General features: G+C 51.7%; 1 protein-coding gene across 1 annotated transcript; it reads right to left on the bottom strand.

The window, feature by feature from the left end:
* Positions 1-6969: 6969 nt before the first annotated feature.
* LOC122369626 (protein SOX-15-like) lies at positions 6970-13340 on the bottom strand. Its single transcript, XM_043344516.1, has 5 exons — positions 13205-13340; positions 12553-12790; positions 11241-11438; positions 8724-8827; positions 6970-8343 (listed from the first exon to the last, which is right to left on the bottom strand). The coding sequence occupies exons 2-5, from the start codon at positions 12770-12772 to the stop codon at positions 7696-7698; spliced, it is 1170 nt and encodes a 389-aa protein (XP_043200451.1). The 5' UTR covers positions 12773-12790; positions 13205-13340; the 3' UTR covers positions 6970-7695.
* Between the last annotated feature and the right edge of the window lie 685 nt (positions 13341-14025).

The following is a 14025-nucleotide window of genomic DNA, read 5'->3' on the forward strand; positions in this document are numbered from 1 at the left end:
ATATGTAAAAATTACCCAAATCGAAGGTGACGTGTTTTTTGCTATTTAAATTTTTCTGTTTTAATTCAAGGTCAAATGCATTTCAAGGTCACTTCAATTTAATTTGATACTTAAAAATCAAAGCCTTATCAATTGCCTATAAGACCCTGTTAATATCATTTTGATACCAGAAAAGGAACCAGAGTTATAGCCATTTAAAAAATTGATGTGTGGCATTTTTCGCTATATTCGATGACCTATATCTCAGCGATACGTTATCAAATTTCGAAAATATTATACGTAACTCAGTTTTGAACCATGCCCAGTCTGCCTACAAATTTTCAGAAAAATCGAAGGGGATGACGGATTTCGGTGTTTGATTTGACGTGGAATGCCCCGAGTGCTAAATGTATGTTTTGATACTCATGTGACCAGAAATTTACACGGCTCATCGTCTCTGACAGCAAAAACTGACTGCTTTCAGACGTCCTCAGCTCCTATACAAACGGACGCCAGTGCTAATCGGTCGCGCCTACCCAGTATTGCGCCACATTACGACAGACATATGCGGCGCACGCGCCACCCAGGCGCCACAATAGTCGCATTGGCGGCCTGCCGCGCCGCGAGTGTCTCCGGGCCGGTGACGGGGTGGGCAAAGGTGGCGCGGCACCGGCCCGTGCGCCGCAGAATGCCTTTTAATTGGAACTGAAGCCGAGTGATGGACGAGCGACTGGTGCGATCGCCGCTGAATGGAGCGCGTCGCGATCGGCGCGGTGGTTCGGTTTTTATCGGCCGGTGAATGGGAACGTGCAGATCCGCTCTGTCAATCGCCCAACGACGTCTGACCGGCGGGGGTAGTGAGCCAGCAACGGCGTCCGCGCGGGCGGGTGCTGGCGGATGGCAACCAAGTCACTCTTGTGTGTGCTGTTCATTTGGTTGTCGCTTTTATTATTATCAATAATATCATATTTAAAAAAAGGAAATAGTTTCATTTGTCAACGAAAAAATCATGCAAAAGTCATCGCATAGCCGCCCTAACTGATTTTAACTCGTTGACTATGTGAAATAAAAATGCTTGAAAAATGAAATTTTTTACCGTTTTTTAGTCTTGGCTTTAACAACATTTTTAAACCAAAACGCGCATAATTTTTCATTATTTTAATTTTTCTCAAGAGGAAGAGAAAAAACTAAAAATTGAAGACGAAAATTTAATCTCCATATTTTCCCCCGTTTCTTGTGTCATATTTTTGCGTTATATTCGTTTATTGTGTCTTATTTCACGTGATCATGTTATCATTGTGTCTAGGCGTGTGAATTAGGTATTCCCGAGTATTTCCATTATTACGTGTCCGAACCACGGACTGTAAATAAGCGCAGGTAAGTTTAGTGTTTTATTTCTTCAAGACTGGCACCTGATTCAATTAAACTTATCAGTCTTCACAGTCTCCCCACAACTCAGCTTTCTAGACATCCCTCTCGTCAGAGCCTCCGGTGTGGCGGCGGCCCTCCGCGGCTCCGACACCCCTCCCAGGCTGATCCCTTCTCCTCGCGGCGGCTCAATGACAGCCACAATACCCCCGGACCAGATCAATATGACGCAATCAGGTGTGGCTATAGTGGCGACCGCCCCGACTAACCCCGATAGACACAGGCGGACCCATTTGCACCGCGCCCCGGAAACTACATCGATGTCACCCGCACAATGCGGCTCTCTTGTATAATTAATAAGGCTCATTTTGTCTTGTAAATTCGCCATAAAACGATCCATCTTGGCCGAGACAATGGTGACGAAGGGCAGCGGCGTTGCATTGTCTGTCTGCCTAATGCAGTGGGAGTGGGACAAAGGTAAACCAAACATACACGGAATGATAAACAGGACGGTGCGCCCGACAGCCGAGCGCGCTCCATTCTTTGCCATTCACCAAGTGCCAACCACCATCAATTATTGACTAAATCAATAGACGCCTTCACGGCTCGCAGCTCGAACCATTTCTGGAATTTAACTGCAGCGTCCACCCGTCCAGTCGAGTCATGAGGTCGGAAGGTGGTATGTTGTAAAATCACGGCGTCAGCGCATTCCGACGCTAGTGAAGGACCGTCGGGAGAGCCACACTGCACGCGCTCTCCTCCCTATTCCGACGGCCCAGAGGCCACGGTCGTGACCTGCGGTCAAACACAGTCCTCTGTTTAACAACAGGGAGTGGTGCCGGGCCGCGCTGCAGGCGTTTGCACAGATGCACTGCACGTGCCGCGACCGGACGCGGGCCCCCGCGTCGCCACCGGCCAGACAGACACCCGGGCGTTATGTTGACTCAGCACTGCACAGGTGTGAGAAGGCGGCGACGGGCGTCTGCGGAGGGCCGCGGGACGAGCCGGGTGCACCGGTAGGCTGGCAGGTGGGGTAATTGCGCTTAAGGATGGGATTGGTAGGGTGACAAGCTATAACGTCTTAGCGCTCAGCAATTTCGAACGGTTGACTTTCCACATTTTACGTCACCTGACGCCGCAATCATCTATCGGTATATTCGTTCTTAAGTCAATTCAAGATTCTATCTCAAGTTTTTGTCTTTTTACCGGCGTCCTACATCAGGCATGTATGAAAATAAGCAAATTAATCGTTTGATGCTTGCAGAAGACTTTCACTGGTAAATTGAATGGCTACGTCAACGCATAAATTTATTGACCCTTAACACACTCACTTCGTTTAACTCAACCGTATCCCTCACTTTTCCAAATCAAACCAGATGCCGCCCAATTGATTATCTCTGGTGCGTTGACTAATCCCCCTCTGGTCGCGGCGGTGGGTCTCCTGCCGTCCCCTGCAGGGGTAACGGTCCCCCGTGCCGCCAATCACCCGTCCCTCTGGTGTAATCTCGGCACGTCAGATCCCCCCGGGGGATGTCTTTATTCACTCCGCCACTGCGGCCGTCTCACTCGGCCACTGCTTATGGGCTCCCTGGCACCGCTAACCGCATTATTCCAGTAACGCAGAACTCCATTTCGCGCCGCTGACAAAGATTTCTATGGTCCGGCTTTTCAGAGCAATCTTATCAAAGGGTGGAAAGATTCAATCAAAGCCGGCGCATTGTTGCCACACAAAACACATGAAGATCATATTGGCGCAGTGGTGTTGACATGCCTCGGGCTATTTTTATATGAGGTGCCGCTGTCAGCGCAGAAAGGGACACGACGCATTCGTATGCGGTGCGCCGCGTTCGGCTCAGAGTCGCGGCCACCAAATCGGCAACAGGGACACAGGGGGAGTTTGCTGACTGCCTCCGGGCAGTGCTGCCCCAGCCATGGACGCTGAATGAACTCTCTGGCTTCGTGGAACGGTGAGATGTTTGAGCTACGGTAAATAGAGGAAGCTGGTCCAACTGCACTGAATGACATTTATTCACCGGATATCATTCAGAAGCCCTGGAAACTCGGGGGGGGGGGGGGCAGGTGAACAGGGAACTTGTTAACTTTCATGTGGGGTCTCTCCAAAGGGGCAATCATTGAAGGGTCAGGAGTATATGCAATGACATGAAACTGAATAAATAATTAAGTGAATAATGAATATATTTATATGCAATTATTCGTTTGACATAAGATGATGCCGCACTGCCCCGCGCTCAATGACATTGCATTAAGAGTCGTAAAGAAAACATCCTTCAATGCTTGAGTGTCCAAAAGCTGCTACTTGATTTCAGATTCCTAATAGTTCTGGGACGTCCAAGTTTTCCGAAACACCCAGTTTTCTACCGAAGTTCCTGCTCCACGCCTTCTTCTCACGGCCCCGTTCGACGGCGTACATCTGAGTCAACATCTCCAGTCCCGTCCCGAGATTTACGGTCAACAGATAGGCGTGATAGCCTGCCATTTGTCTACTTTGGATATTCATCTCACACAATGGCGCCGCGCCGCCGGCCGGCAAAGAGGGAGTCAAGCAAAATAATCGGTCTGTTTGTATTCTGGCTCTGTTATCTTTGAGGGAGTTTTCGTTTTTCTTTCCGAGCTTTGGGCGCGGCTTTGAGCCAACAATAACATGGCCGACGATCTCCCTCCTCTCTCTCCGAGACGCGTCGTTCACCCAAGTCGGCCCTAAGTCAACCGCGAGACACAGGCACACGACTTTTGAGGCGGCTCGAGGGTCGGATGCCATGGACGTTCCGGAATTTTCCCATGATGCAACGGTCACCACGAGGATGTTTTGCTCGCCTCCGACGACCTCCACAACACTTGAGAGCGTCACACCACCCTGCTCACGAGCTTCCAAAACATGAGCACCGGCATCGTCAGCCCGCCCCAGCGCTGGAACAATGCCGGAAGTACCTATGTCGAGCGGCCGGATCTTTACCGCTAGCACACACCGTCGGAACTCGTTGTGCGGGCCGGAACGGACCCCATCGGTGGCTCGGGGCCCGCCGGCGCCCCGCCGGGCCCACGGCGTGCCCGCTCACCCTCGACCAATGGTAGGACATCAATACTGGCCTTTTTGCGCAGATCAAAACAGACGGTGGGCCGATGGCTTTCTGATGCAGATCTGCCATCCTGCGCCGGGCGTCGGCCGCCGCTCGGCGCGATGTTTTAACGACGCTGACGAATGCGCCGGAAGCGTCTACGATGCGTCGCAGAGCGCCGCCGGCCGCCCCGGAAGCGACGCTACAAATGAGAATGGCGCGCGAATTCTGGAAAAACGCCCGGATCATTGTCGCAAAAAAGCTGCGCGCAGACAAGATGAGAGGGCAGCCGTTCGGATAATCAATCATGCTAATGGATTCCATTATTGTGCTGAGTAGACAGAGCACCGGAGAGCCGGAGGAGTGCCGCTCCCGCAGTGTGAGGAGCCCGCATTGCATCAAAGACCGACAAACCAGTAGGATATGCTATGCTAAAAAGATGACACAAATAACTAAAACCTGTTTTGATTCATGCTGACAAGTAGTAGTACAAAGTTTATTCCTCAATTATATTTATCTATTAACAGACCAAAACGCGTTTCGAATGCCTATTTCGTCTTCAGTTGGTCTGTGGCAGGAACTAAAAACTGCTTTGTTAGGCTTGCTGGGCTGTTAAGAAGAGCATTCGCTATTGAATTGAATGACGTAATTGTGTGTATGTATTTCGTATTTACAATCATTAGCGATCCACACACGGCGTGGCGATTACTGCCCACTTTGCGCCCATCATAAGATTTTGGTTTTCAACGCCTATCACAGGAAATAACCGCAGTGGTAAGTTTCTTTTGTTAATAAAGGTCCCCGCTGAACAAGGCACATAAACTTATGCCAACCATCTCAGCAGGGTAAACAGCAAGAGTCATTATTTGGAAATTGCTTCAGTAATGTCAATGCATAAAAAATAAGTGCTTCGTTTAAACGTTACCTGCCTGCGCTGAATAGTCTGATGAGCCAGTGATGTGTGTTTGTCAAAAAACGCAGATAAATGGCGCAAAACTCAAAGGATAAGACGTGTTGAAGATAGTCAGAAGACATCCTCAAACACTCTTCTCTCTTTACAATTAATCTCCATCCTATTCGGCAAAGGGCAAAACATTTTTTTCAGGCTGCAATTTTTTATTAAGAATGTCCCGACGAGAGCGGTTTCCTTGATCAAAGAACTTCATCAAAGAGGGAGCGGATAATAGTCTCATTCAGGATTATGTCTCAATGTTGTCTTCTTTCTTTCAGTCAGATTTGTTTAAAGCTCCCCGCTTTCCACGTCTCCTTGGTATTATGTCGCCATAGAGGCTGTGAAAATCCAATCTGCACCGCTGCTCGACCATTCTCTGCTCCCCTGGTAATTTTGGCCGCATTGTCGGTCGGCCGGCCTCCGTCGAGTTCGATTCTGCCTCGCCTCTGTCGAAGAATCGTCGGAGCCGATGATATACTTCCCCGGCTCAGAACCAGCGGCTATTGATGTGGGCCAACGCTGCAGAAAACGTGGGTTTGTGAGGACGGGGTTTCATTCGATGAAATGCTTCGTCATGTTGCATAAGTGCAGCAAATTTCTTCCTTCAATGTAGCCATGTCGCAATTTGTTTTCTCTAAAGACCATTGAAAGTCCTCTTCAGCATACGTTCCACTTACCGATGCAGCAACATTTTTTTTTTTTTGGTGGGGGGGATAAGAGTGTGACGAGGTAAGGGAGACATGTCTTGTGTCCTATTAAGTGCAGCATGACAACTTCTATCCAGAGTCATTCAGAGGCGTTTCGATTGTCACCGTCTCGTTTAAGTCTTACACACATAAACGAAAAGACCTTTGTGAGTGCAGTTTCTGTGTTATTTACATCCAGCCCCCTCTGAGCGCTCTGTGGTCGCCGGACCACACCAGCGGCTGCTGCGGATCGTCGTCCCTCGTCAGACTGCACACCCACCGATCGGTGTCGGCGGTATTATGCCCGCGGCTGTTTATCATAGTTGACGGGCGGCGGGAGGCGCACCACCCGGCCGCCGCTAATGGCGCGAAACGCGCCGATTGGCCACCGGCGGAAGTGGCGCGAGAGCCGCGCTAATTGCGACACCGATCGGCGTCGGCACGCGACCCCATCCGCCTCTGGTGTGCCACTCTGCGGACTGGAGGACCGCGGACCGCCCCGGGGCTGCCGGCTGAGCGATGTGCTCATTTTGACTGCTGACTTGGTCCTATGTCTTTGGAGAGTAGTGGCCAGCAGTTGGGAGAGTGGATCGTGGTGTCGGCGATCCGATCGATTACATGTTTGTCTATGTCGGTTCTCATCAAAAGATCTTATGGGGAAAGATGATCAGAGGGGGTGGCGAGAATCACATATGTAGCGGCGGTAGGAGAGCAAGAGAGACGGGGAGAGAGGGAGAGAGGGAGAGAGATAGAGAGAGAGAGAGAGAGAGAGAGAGAGAGAGAGAGGGAGAGAGAGAAAGAGAGACAGACAGACAGAAACACAGACAGACAGACAAACAGAGAGGAGACATACATGAACATTGAACGTTACCAAGCCGCTTTTTTCGCTAACTGATGTACGAGCATACATTTGTTGAATTTTATTCATCTTAGCACAATTGATACAAAACCAGAACCATTCACAGAAGACAAATCATCATAAGATTATGTCTAGATAGGAACTTCAGTTGGTAGCGATAAATATATAAAAATAGACGGCCACTTGACAAAATGGCTACGAAAAACGAAACCATTGCGGTCAAGAGGACTGAAACGTGTAGAGATACGCTCCATGACTGACATTGACTTAAAGCATCTATCGTAGAAGCCACACTATCAAGGAACTACAAAAACGAAATGCCTTGCTTTACTACAAGCTCTGAATAAAGATATGAAGTATATACAAAACGCATTCCTGAGCAGAGAACATCTCAATTTACCCTATGGCAAACCACATCACACAACATGGGACATTTTCCCAACAAGTGGGAAACACTCATCAATCGCAACAACGTTTCAGTCTTAGATCTAATCATATCACAGATGCACCTCGAAGGACAATTGGTCCACACGTTGCTCGGAGTCGAGCCGATCAGAAAGCTGCCGTACAGCTACGCAGTCGTCTTAGCTGTAAATTTACACTTTTCTTAGCAGAAACTCTAGAAAATGGAATATTATCTCAGCTTTAGCAAGTCCTAAGAATCTAAAGACAGGCTCCTTAGAAGCAAGGAGATATGCTAGGACGCGTAGGTGACATGGACAAAGACACGTCCGATTTGAATTTCTGTCTTAGTTTCTTTAACTCACGTTCTGCTCAGAAGAGTACAGACAGCGGTCTCCGGTACTCCCCGGACCCAGCCGCGGTACCGTACGCGGCGGTACCGTACCCCGCCTGCTGCCCGGCCGCTGGCGTCGCGTGGCTCGCCTGCAGGCCAGCGTACTGGTACGGGTTTGGCGTCTGCTGGTACAGACCTGCGAGGGCCTCGTTAGTGTACCCGAGGGGCAGCTGGGGCGCGGCCGGGACCGACTCGGGAGAGCGACTCGGTTCTGGTTTGACCTCGAAAGGACGGAACGCGTCGACACCGTATCCACGGCCCGCCTCCGGCTTGGCCTCGGCGTACTTGCTTAGGTCGGCGCTGTGGTATTTGGCGAGCTCGGAGCTCGGGTACTTGCTGAGCTCCGCGGTCTGGTACTTTCCGAGCTCGGAGGTCTGATACTTGGTAGGGTCGGGCGTCGGGTACTTGCTGGGCTCAGGGTACTTGGCGGGCTGCTCCGGGGAAGCACGCTGCTGGAAGTCTGCCGTGGCGGCACGCTGATACTCGGCGAGGCGCTGCTCGTACTGTTTGTTGAGAGCTGCTGCCGAGGTGGCGCTAGTGTAGGTGGGCTGAGACATCGCGCCAAGAGATGGCGCCAGCGTGGAGTACGCCGCTGGGTTGTTGTAATACATCGAGCTACCAGAGACCTGTGAATGAACAGAATGGGATTTAAGCTTTGAAGTAAAAAGATTGGATTCTGCAAAACAGTTGAAATGTTTGCTTCTTATTATGGTAGATTGTTAGGTATAGGCGAAAATGCTCGTTAATGTCATTGGGGCTGGTGAACTGGGACCAAAGACTGCCAAAAAACACATAAATATCAAGGACAAATTTGATTCCTCTTTCACTAGAACTAACAGTGACCCTTCATATCTAAGTCCTTTTGTCATCCAATGCAACCTACAGTCAGCTGTTGAGCATTCAAACCGTGCCCATAATGACCCATTCCGATCCCAGCATGTGCCGGCTTCACAACCGTGCACTGAGGCCGCGCCGCCGGCACTCCCAGCTCGTCTGAGCATCTCACCTGGGCAGTTTGAGCCGCTGCCGCAGCCGCCGCCGCTGCCATGTGAGCTGCCGCGAATGGGTTGTAGCCGTTACTGTAGTAAGACGACATTGCGCCGGGGAATCCTGCGAACAGAGAAAAAACGGTTGTTAGATTTAAGCGGAATTTTCAAGTACTTGACTGGACTGGACTGGACTAGATTACTAGAGGACTGGACTAGCTAGAAAGTTAATTAAAAACAGCATAGGTATGTGTTTTGTGCTGTGCTCTAGTGCTCTGAGTAGTGGGCTCTCCTTCGTGAAACAGAGAGCACGGCTACTGGTGAGGAGCGCTAAGTTGTAACTAATCTAAAAACCATCACCTCCAGTTATTTTTAGGTGTCGTCATAACACATCACACAAACAGGAACCACTTCTCAACCAGAACTCTCCAAGAGTGACTCTCATTCGGTCCACCACCTCCCAGCCACACCTCTCCTCTCAGCGCACAGTTTGGCCCGGACACTCCCCGCCGGGGGTCCGATTGGTCCGGCGTGATCAGCAGTTTGGCGTGATTCAAACGGACAGGAAACGAACAGCACAGTCGGAGCCAGCAGCTCTGAGTCACACTGCGACTGAGTCAGAGTAGGCGGAATGGAGAGTCACACTGAGTCAAACCAAGGTAGATTTAGTGCTAAAAATTCACCGGATTGCCGCATGAAATCGCTCCGTTGCATTTATTCTCATCACTATGATAACCAGAGGTAGTTGTGACCTGATTCAGACAGAGCCTGATCCGCAGTACCACCCAATTGAGCCAGGTGCTGCCCAGAATCAACCCCTCTGCATCCCAGCATGCAGCCGACCAGACCGCAGAGCGCACAGCGGTCGAGCTCGAATCGCCCACCGCTCACAGTTGGAAACAATTGGCACGGTCGCCTCCGACAACAAAGTGTCCATAAACTGCGCCGTTTAAGGCACGGAGCCGGTAATGGCGCACCAGTGGCGGTCGCTCCGCCCGCCCTCGAAGCGAATTGAACGACCGTAGGTCTGGAAGTGCTGAGTAGCAAAATGTGTTGATGTCACATTTTTCATGATGGGAAGCATGAAATGCAATTTACTTACAGCTACCTCGCAAACATTGCCAATGTTCCGAAATATAAGCATTTCAACGCACTTATGCCGATCGTGTGGGAAAATTTCATCATTCCTGGCCTGTCTGTGGGCACAAAGGCGACATCAGAGCCGCTGTGTCGGACGGTGAGTTGCAGGCGGACTCTGCTGCGGGCACGGCCGACAATACCGGTCAGACAATGCCACCAGATGAGACGGGGCGTCCCGCTGTCTGCTTTTGTTTCAGCCGCGCGCCGGGACTGCCGCGTCACCGCGCGCCGCGCCGCAAACGTCGACAGCGCGCAGCGTACACCTCGGGCGCCGCGCCGACTGGGCGGAGGCTGGGAGGGGAGAGCAGGGAGGGGCGGGTAGAACGGGAATAGAAAGTGGAGCGGAGTGGTGAGCTGGCTTTCATATGATAAGCTGCATAATGTTTACGATGTTAGGGGCTTAGATGATACTAGTGTGGTGATGCCATTGCTATTATCCCTGGTCTTATTCGGTACAATTTACATCATTAGAATTCAAAAAACATTTCTGTTTCAATAACAATTCAATGACCAAACTCTTGCAACATTGTGATTCGATCAAGATAAAGATCCAATAGTCTAAATGCTTTTTAAATAACCGATGCGCCAACTTTTCCAAACCCTTTTCTTGCCTACGTCGCGCCCCACAATTAAATCAGGCATTCCTCAATCTTCTCTGGGCTCGGCTTATCTCCGCGCGCACACATCGATCAGCGTTCAATCCGGCTCCGGTCCGTCACCTCCGAGGGATGGTCGGACGGAGGGACGGCCACCCCTGCGCGGTCCCTCCGTGGTCCCTCGGCAGCCCTCCGCTCCCCGCCGCCGCCGCCCTTCAGCTCACTAATCCTCCAGCAGCCTTGAGGCCCGTGGAGGAGCCGCTTAGCGCCGTGATTTACGCCGGGTAAATTGGCCCTGACTGCTATTGAGATATCGCTGGACGGACCCGGTTATAGAGCGCCATGGTCGGAGGTGGTCCCATGGCTGGCTCGTGCCGTGTTTCAGTGAGACGTTGGTGATGTGAAGAGGCCGATCAAATGACAGTCAGTGGTGTTTTTTTTGTGAAACTAAGTGATTTCCGTCGACTGGAAATGTAATATTGTTGTGTTAAGAAAATATTTGTGCTTAACTTGATGCGATTTATCTTGACAATATGAAATGAAAGGTGATTGATGTCACACAATTCCTAGAATGTTTGTAAATACACTTAGTGAAGATCAATATTTAACAAGTGTCCTCTCTCTTCCCCCACAGCTTTTGAAACTCCTTTCAGCCTCCACTCTTCTCTAGCCGGCACGAACGCCTATGAGCCTGCGGCAGTTACAACAACCCCGGCTGAGCTGTCCCGTCCCACACAGTACACACACAATCCTCCCTTCACTGACCCGTAACTCCCGTACTGACCCCCTCCCTTCACTGACCTGTGGCTCCGCGGACCGGCTCCAGCGCCACGTGCGGGTACGGGTACGGGAACGGCTCGTTCTTCTTCATCGGCTTGGGTTTGCGGCGCGGTCGGTACTTGTAGTCCGGGTGGTCCTGCATGTGCTGCGCCCGAATCCGCTTCGCTTCGTCGATAAACGGTCGCTTCTCGGCCTCGGAGAGCACCTTCCATTGTGCACCTGAGGAAGAGTGCGGGTTGAAGATACGACGAGGGTGGTTGTGGCTTCTACGCTGCCCAACGCGGGTTGCCGTTGCGTGGCTGGGGGTAGTCCACTAGCCTTGGGTAATTTACAAACCGCGCAGTGGCGATAAATTTGCATAACTATCGCTCCGCGCCACTTTGGGGCAATACGGCACCTCCGGTGGCGGTGCCGGCGGACCACCTCAGAGCACGTCCTTCACCCGCACGAGTAACACACGCCGGCATCCAAACCACAGTTCAAAAGTACACCCAATCCCCAGCGACACATCACTCGCAGCGACGACCGAGCGCCTCAGCGCGCGCGGGTTGTGCCGGCTGGCCGGCGGCGGCCCGGAGACTGCGACGCGCGGGTTGTGCCGAGCCGGGAACTGCGACGCCGGCTAGGCGCCTAGCTCGGCGGTTACGGCGACTGCGCGGCGGCACAGGCCGCTAGCACCGCGCCGGCCGATTCGTCGCGGGTAGCCCGCGGGCGGCGACGGCGCCGTTGGAGAGTTGGAATTTAAATTTACTGCGGGCTGCCTTGCAGAGATATTATTCATTGCGCGCCATGAAAGGTTGGCAGAAGATGAATTCTGCCTGTCGAAACTACCAGTCGGTGTGAACGTTGGCAGAAGGTGAGTGATTCAATTATTCAATCATTCACTTTCTACTCAATTTCTTCACTTTCTGTCACCAGCACCGACCAATCGGTCGGTCGAGACAACAGCTGATAATTATCATCTGTTGTGACGAATAGGAAAGATCGTAGGAAGCTCTTTCTAATTTGGCCATGCTGATTTGGTAGTTTAAATAATACACATTTAACAGGAATATAACAACTAATTGCACTATTTTCATATTATAACCATACAAAAGTAGCTGAAACTGTCGCATGGATAAAAAAGTTATGAATTAACATTATCATCAAGCATATCCCAACGTTACTGAAAGATAAATCAACATCACATTGTTCGAAATTTGTGAACACTTCACCCTAGTTCAAAACAATTACGGTCTTTCGAGGACACTCAAAACTTCACGATCTCCAGGGGCTGTAGCCCCTACTCGCCAACTTGTGCTGAGATTCCATCACTCATCAGCCCCTGGCTTACCGAGCTGTTTGGAGATCTCGCTGTTGTGCAGCTTGGGGTTATCCTGCGCGATGCGCCGCCGCTGCATCCGCGACCACACCATGAACGCGTTCATCGGCCGCTTCACGTGCTCCGACTTCTCGGAACCAGCCGCCCCGGATCCGGACCCGGCGCTGGACCCGGATCCCACGCTGGATCCGATACTGGCCGGCGACGGGCTACCGCTCTCCATCTGTTGCATGGTAATCGAGTGTGGCGACTGGAATGGAACACAAACCAAGATGTCACCGTGATCCACATTCATTAGAAGTTTCGGAAAAATACAAAAGTGAGACCCATCGCAATAAAAGGCACACCGAACGTAGATTTCGCAGGCAGACTTCCAGCATTGCCAAAAAAGGTCCATCGAATCGTATCTTATGTGTCTTTCTGGAAGCCTGGGTTATTTCATGGGATTTGTGAATAAGCAGCATTGAGTATTGAATGCGTGGCGTAGCAATGATCAGTGCGTATCAGTTATCTGTGCTTTACATTGAAATGTTTGGGAACACCGAACATCCATAGCGCAGCCCGGCAGTGAGTTGGCACACTGCCAGCTTCGCTCATGCGCACTGTTGCAGCCCCGAAACCTCGAGCATGAGCGACTTCTGGCCCAGCAACCAACCCAGCTTACCTGGTAAACACTTGCAGATAATCGGAACACTTCTGCACACACACCAGCCAGATAATGACACTCCGACGCGGGGGTTTTTCTTCAATGCGCAAGAAACAGCCCGCTTGTGTCAAACTTTCCAAAAAACTGACCGGCCCCGGCCGCATTGTGCGGCGTCGGCACTTCAGCCGGGCCGGCCATGACGTCACCAGCGCCGACCAATCGATCGGCCGAGAACAATGTCAGGCTCCGCCCAGGAAGCGGACGGCGGCCTGCGATTGGCCGCCGCCACCGCCGGTTGAAAGGAATTGTAAATGACCACGCATTGTGCGCGTCTGAAAGGCTCCGTTCAAAAGTGTGAATGGCACAGAGACGGTACAATGGTCGAGCCAGCTGATTGATCTCCCTGAAACACCTGGTGGCGGCGCTGGAATTCGCGCCCTGCGCGACCGCCGCCGAAAATACCCGGTGCGACAAACAGGCGACCCTGTGCGCCCTGTTTGGTTTTGGGGCGGCGGCGGGGGCGGCTGGCGCGAGGGCGTCTGTTCGGCCCCCGCCGGAACCTGAGAACTGCCAGCAGACAGCATGGCGTGTCTACCGTCTTGGGACGCGTTTTGTTTGGAGTTTGCCGTCGCGGTCCAGCCGGGGGGGGGGGGAGGGTCCTGTGCACGTGCCTGCTGAGGAACGCTGCTTGATGTATTCACAGTGCACACATTGCTGTCACGGCCGTATGACAAGAGACTGCATGTTTGCCAAACGTGCTTCAAAGCGGCGCCACCCGTGGACACATCCGGAGACCATAGTCAGCCGCAGCTGGGTGTTTGTAGTGAGGCGGGGCATGA

Source organism: Amphibalanus amphitrite, unplaced genomic scaffold (genome assembly GCF_019059575.1).
Source record: "Amphibalanus amphitrite isolate SeventyFive unplaced genomic scaffold, NRLGWU_Aamphi_draft 001057F_arrow, whole genome shotgun sequence".
In the NCBI taxonomy this organism is placed as follows: Eukaryota; Metazoa; Arthropoda; class Thecostraca; order Balanomorpha; family Balanidae; genus Amphibalanus; species Amphibalanus amphitrite.

Excerpts from the sequence above, each read along its gene's own strand:
- LOC122369626 (XM_043344516.1), bottom strand. The coding sequence starts at position 12,772 with ATGCAACAGATGGAGAGCGGTAGCCCGTCGCCGGCCAGTATCGGATCC. Across the intron at positions 11,439-12,552 it reads CGAGATCTCCAAACAGCTCG|GTGCACAATGGAAGGTGCTC; the intron begins GTAAGCCAGGGG and ends ACTCTTCCTCAG. Across the intron at positions 8,344-8,723 it reads CAGCGGCTCAAACTGCCCAG|GTCTCTGGTAGCTCGATGTA; the intron begins GTGAGATGCTCA and ends GTTCATTCACAG.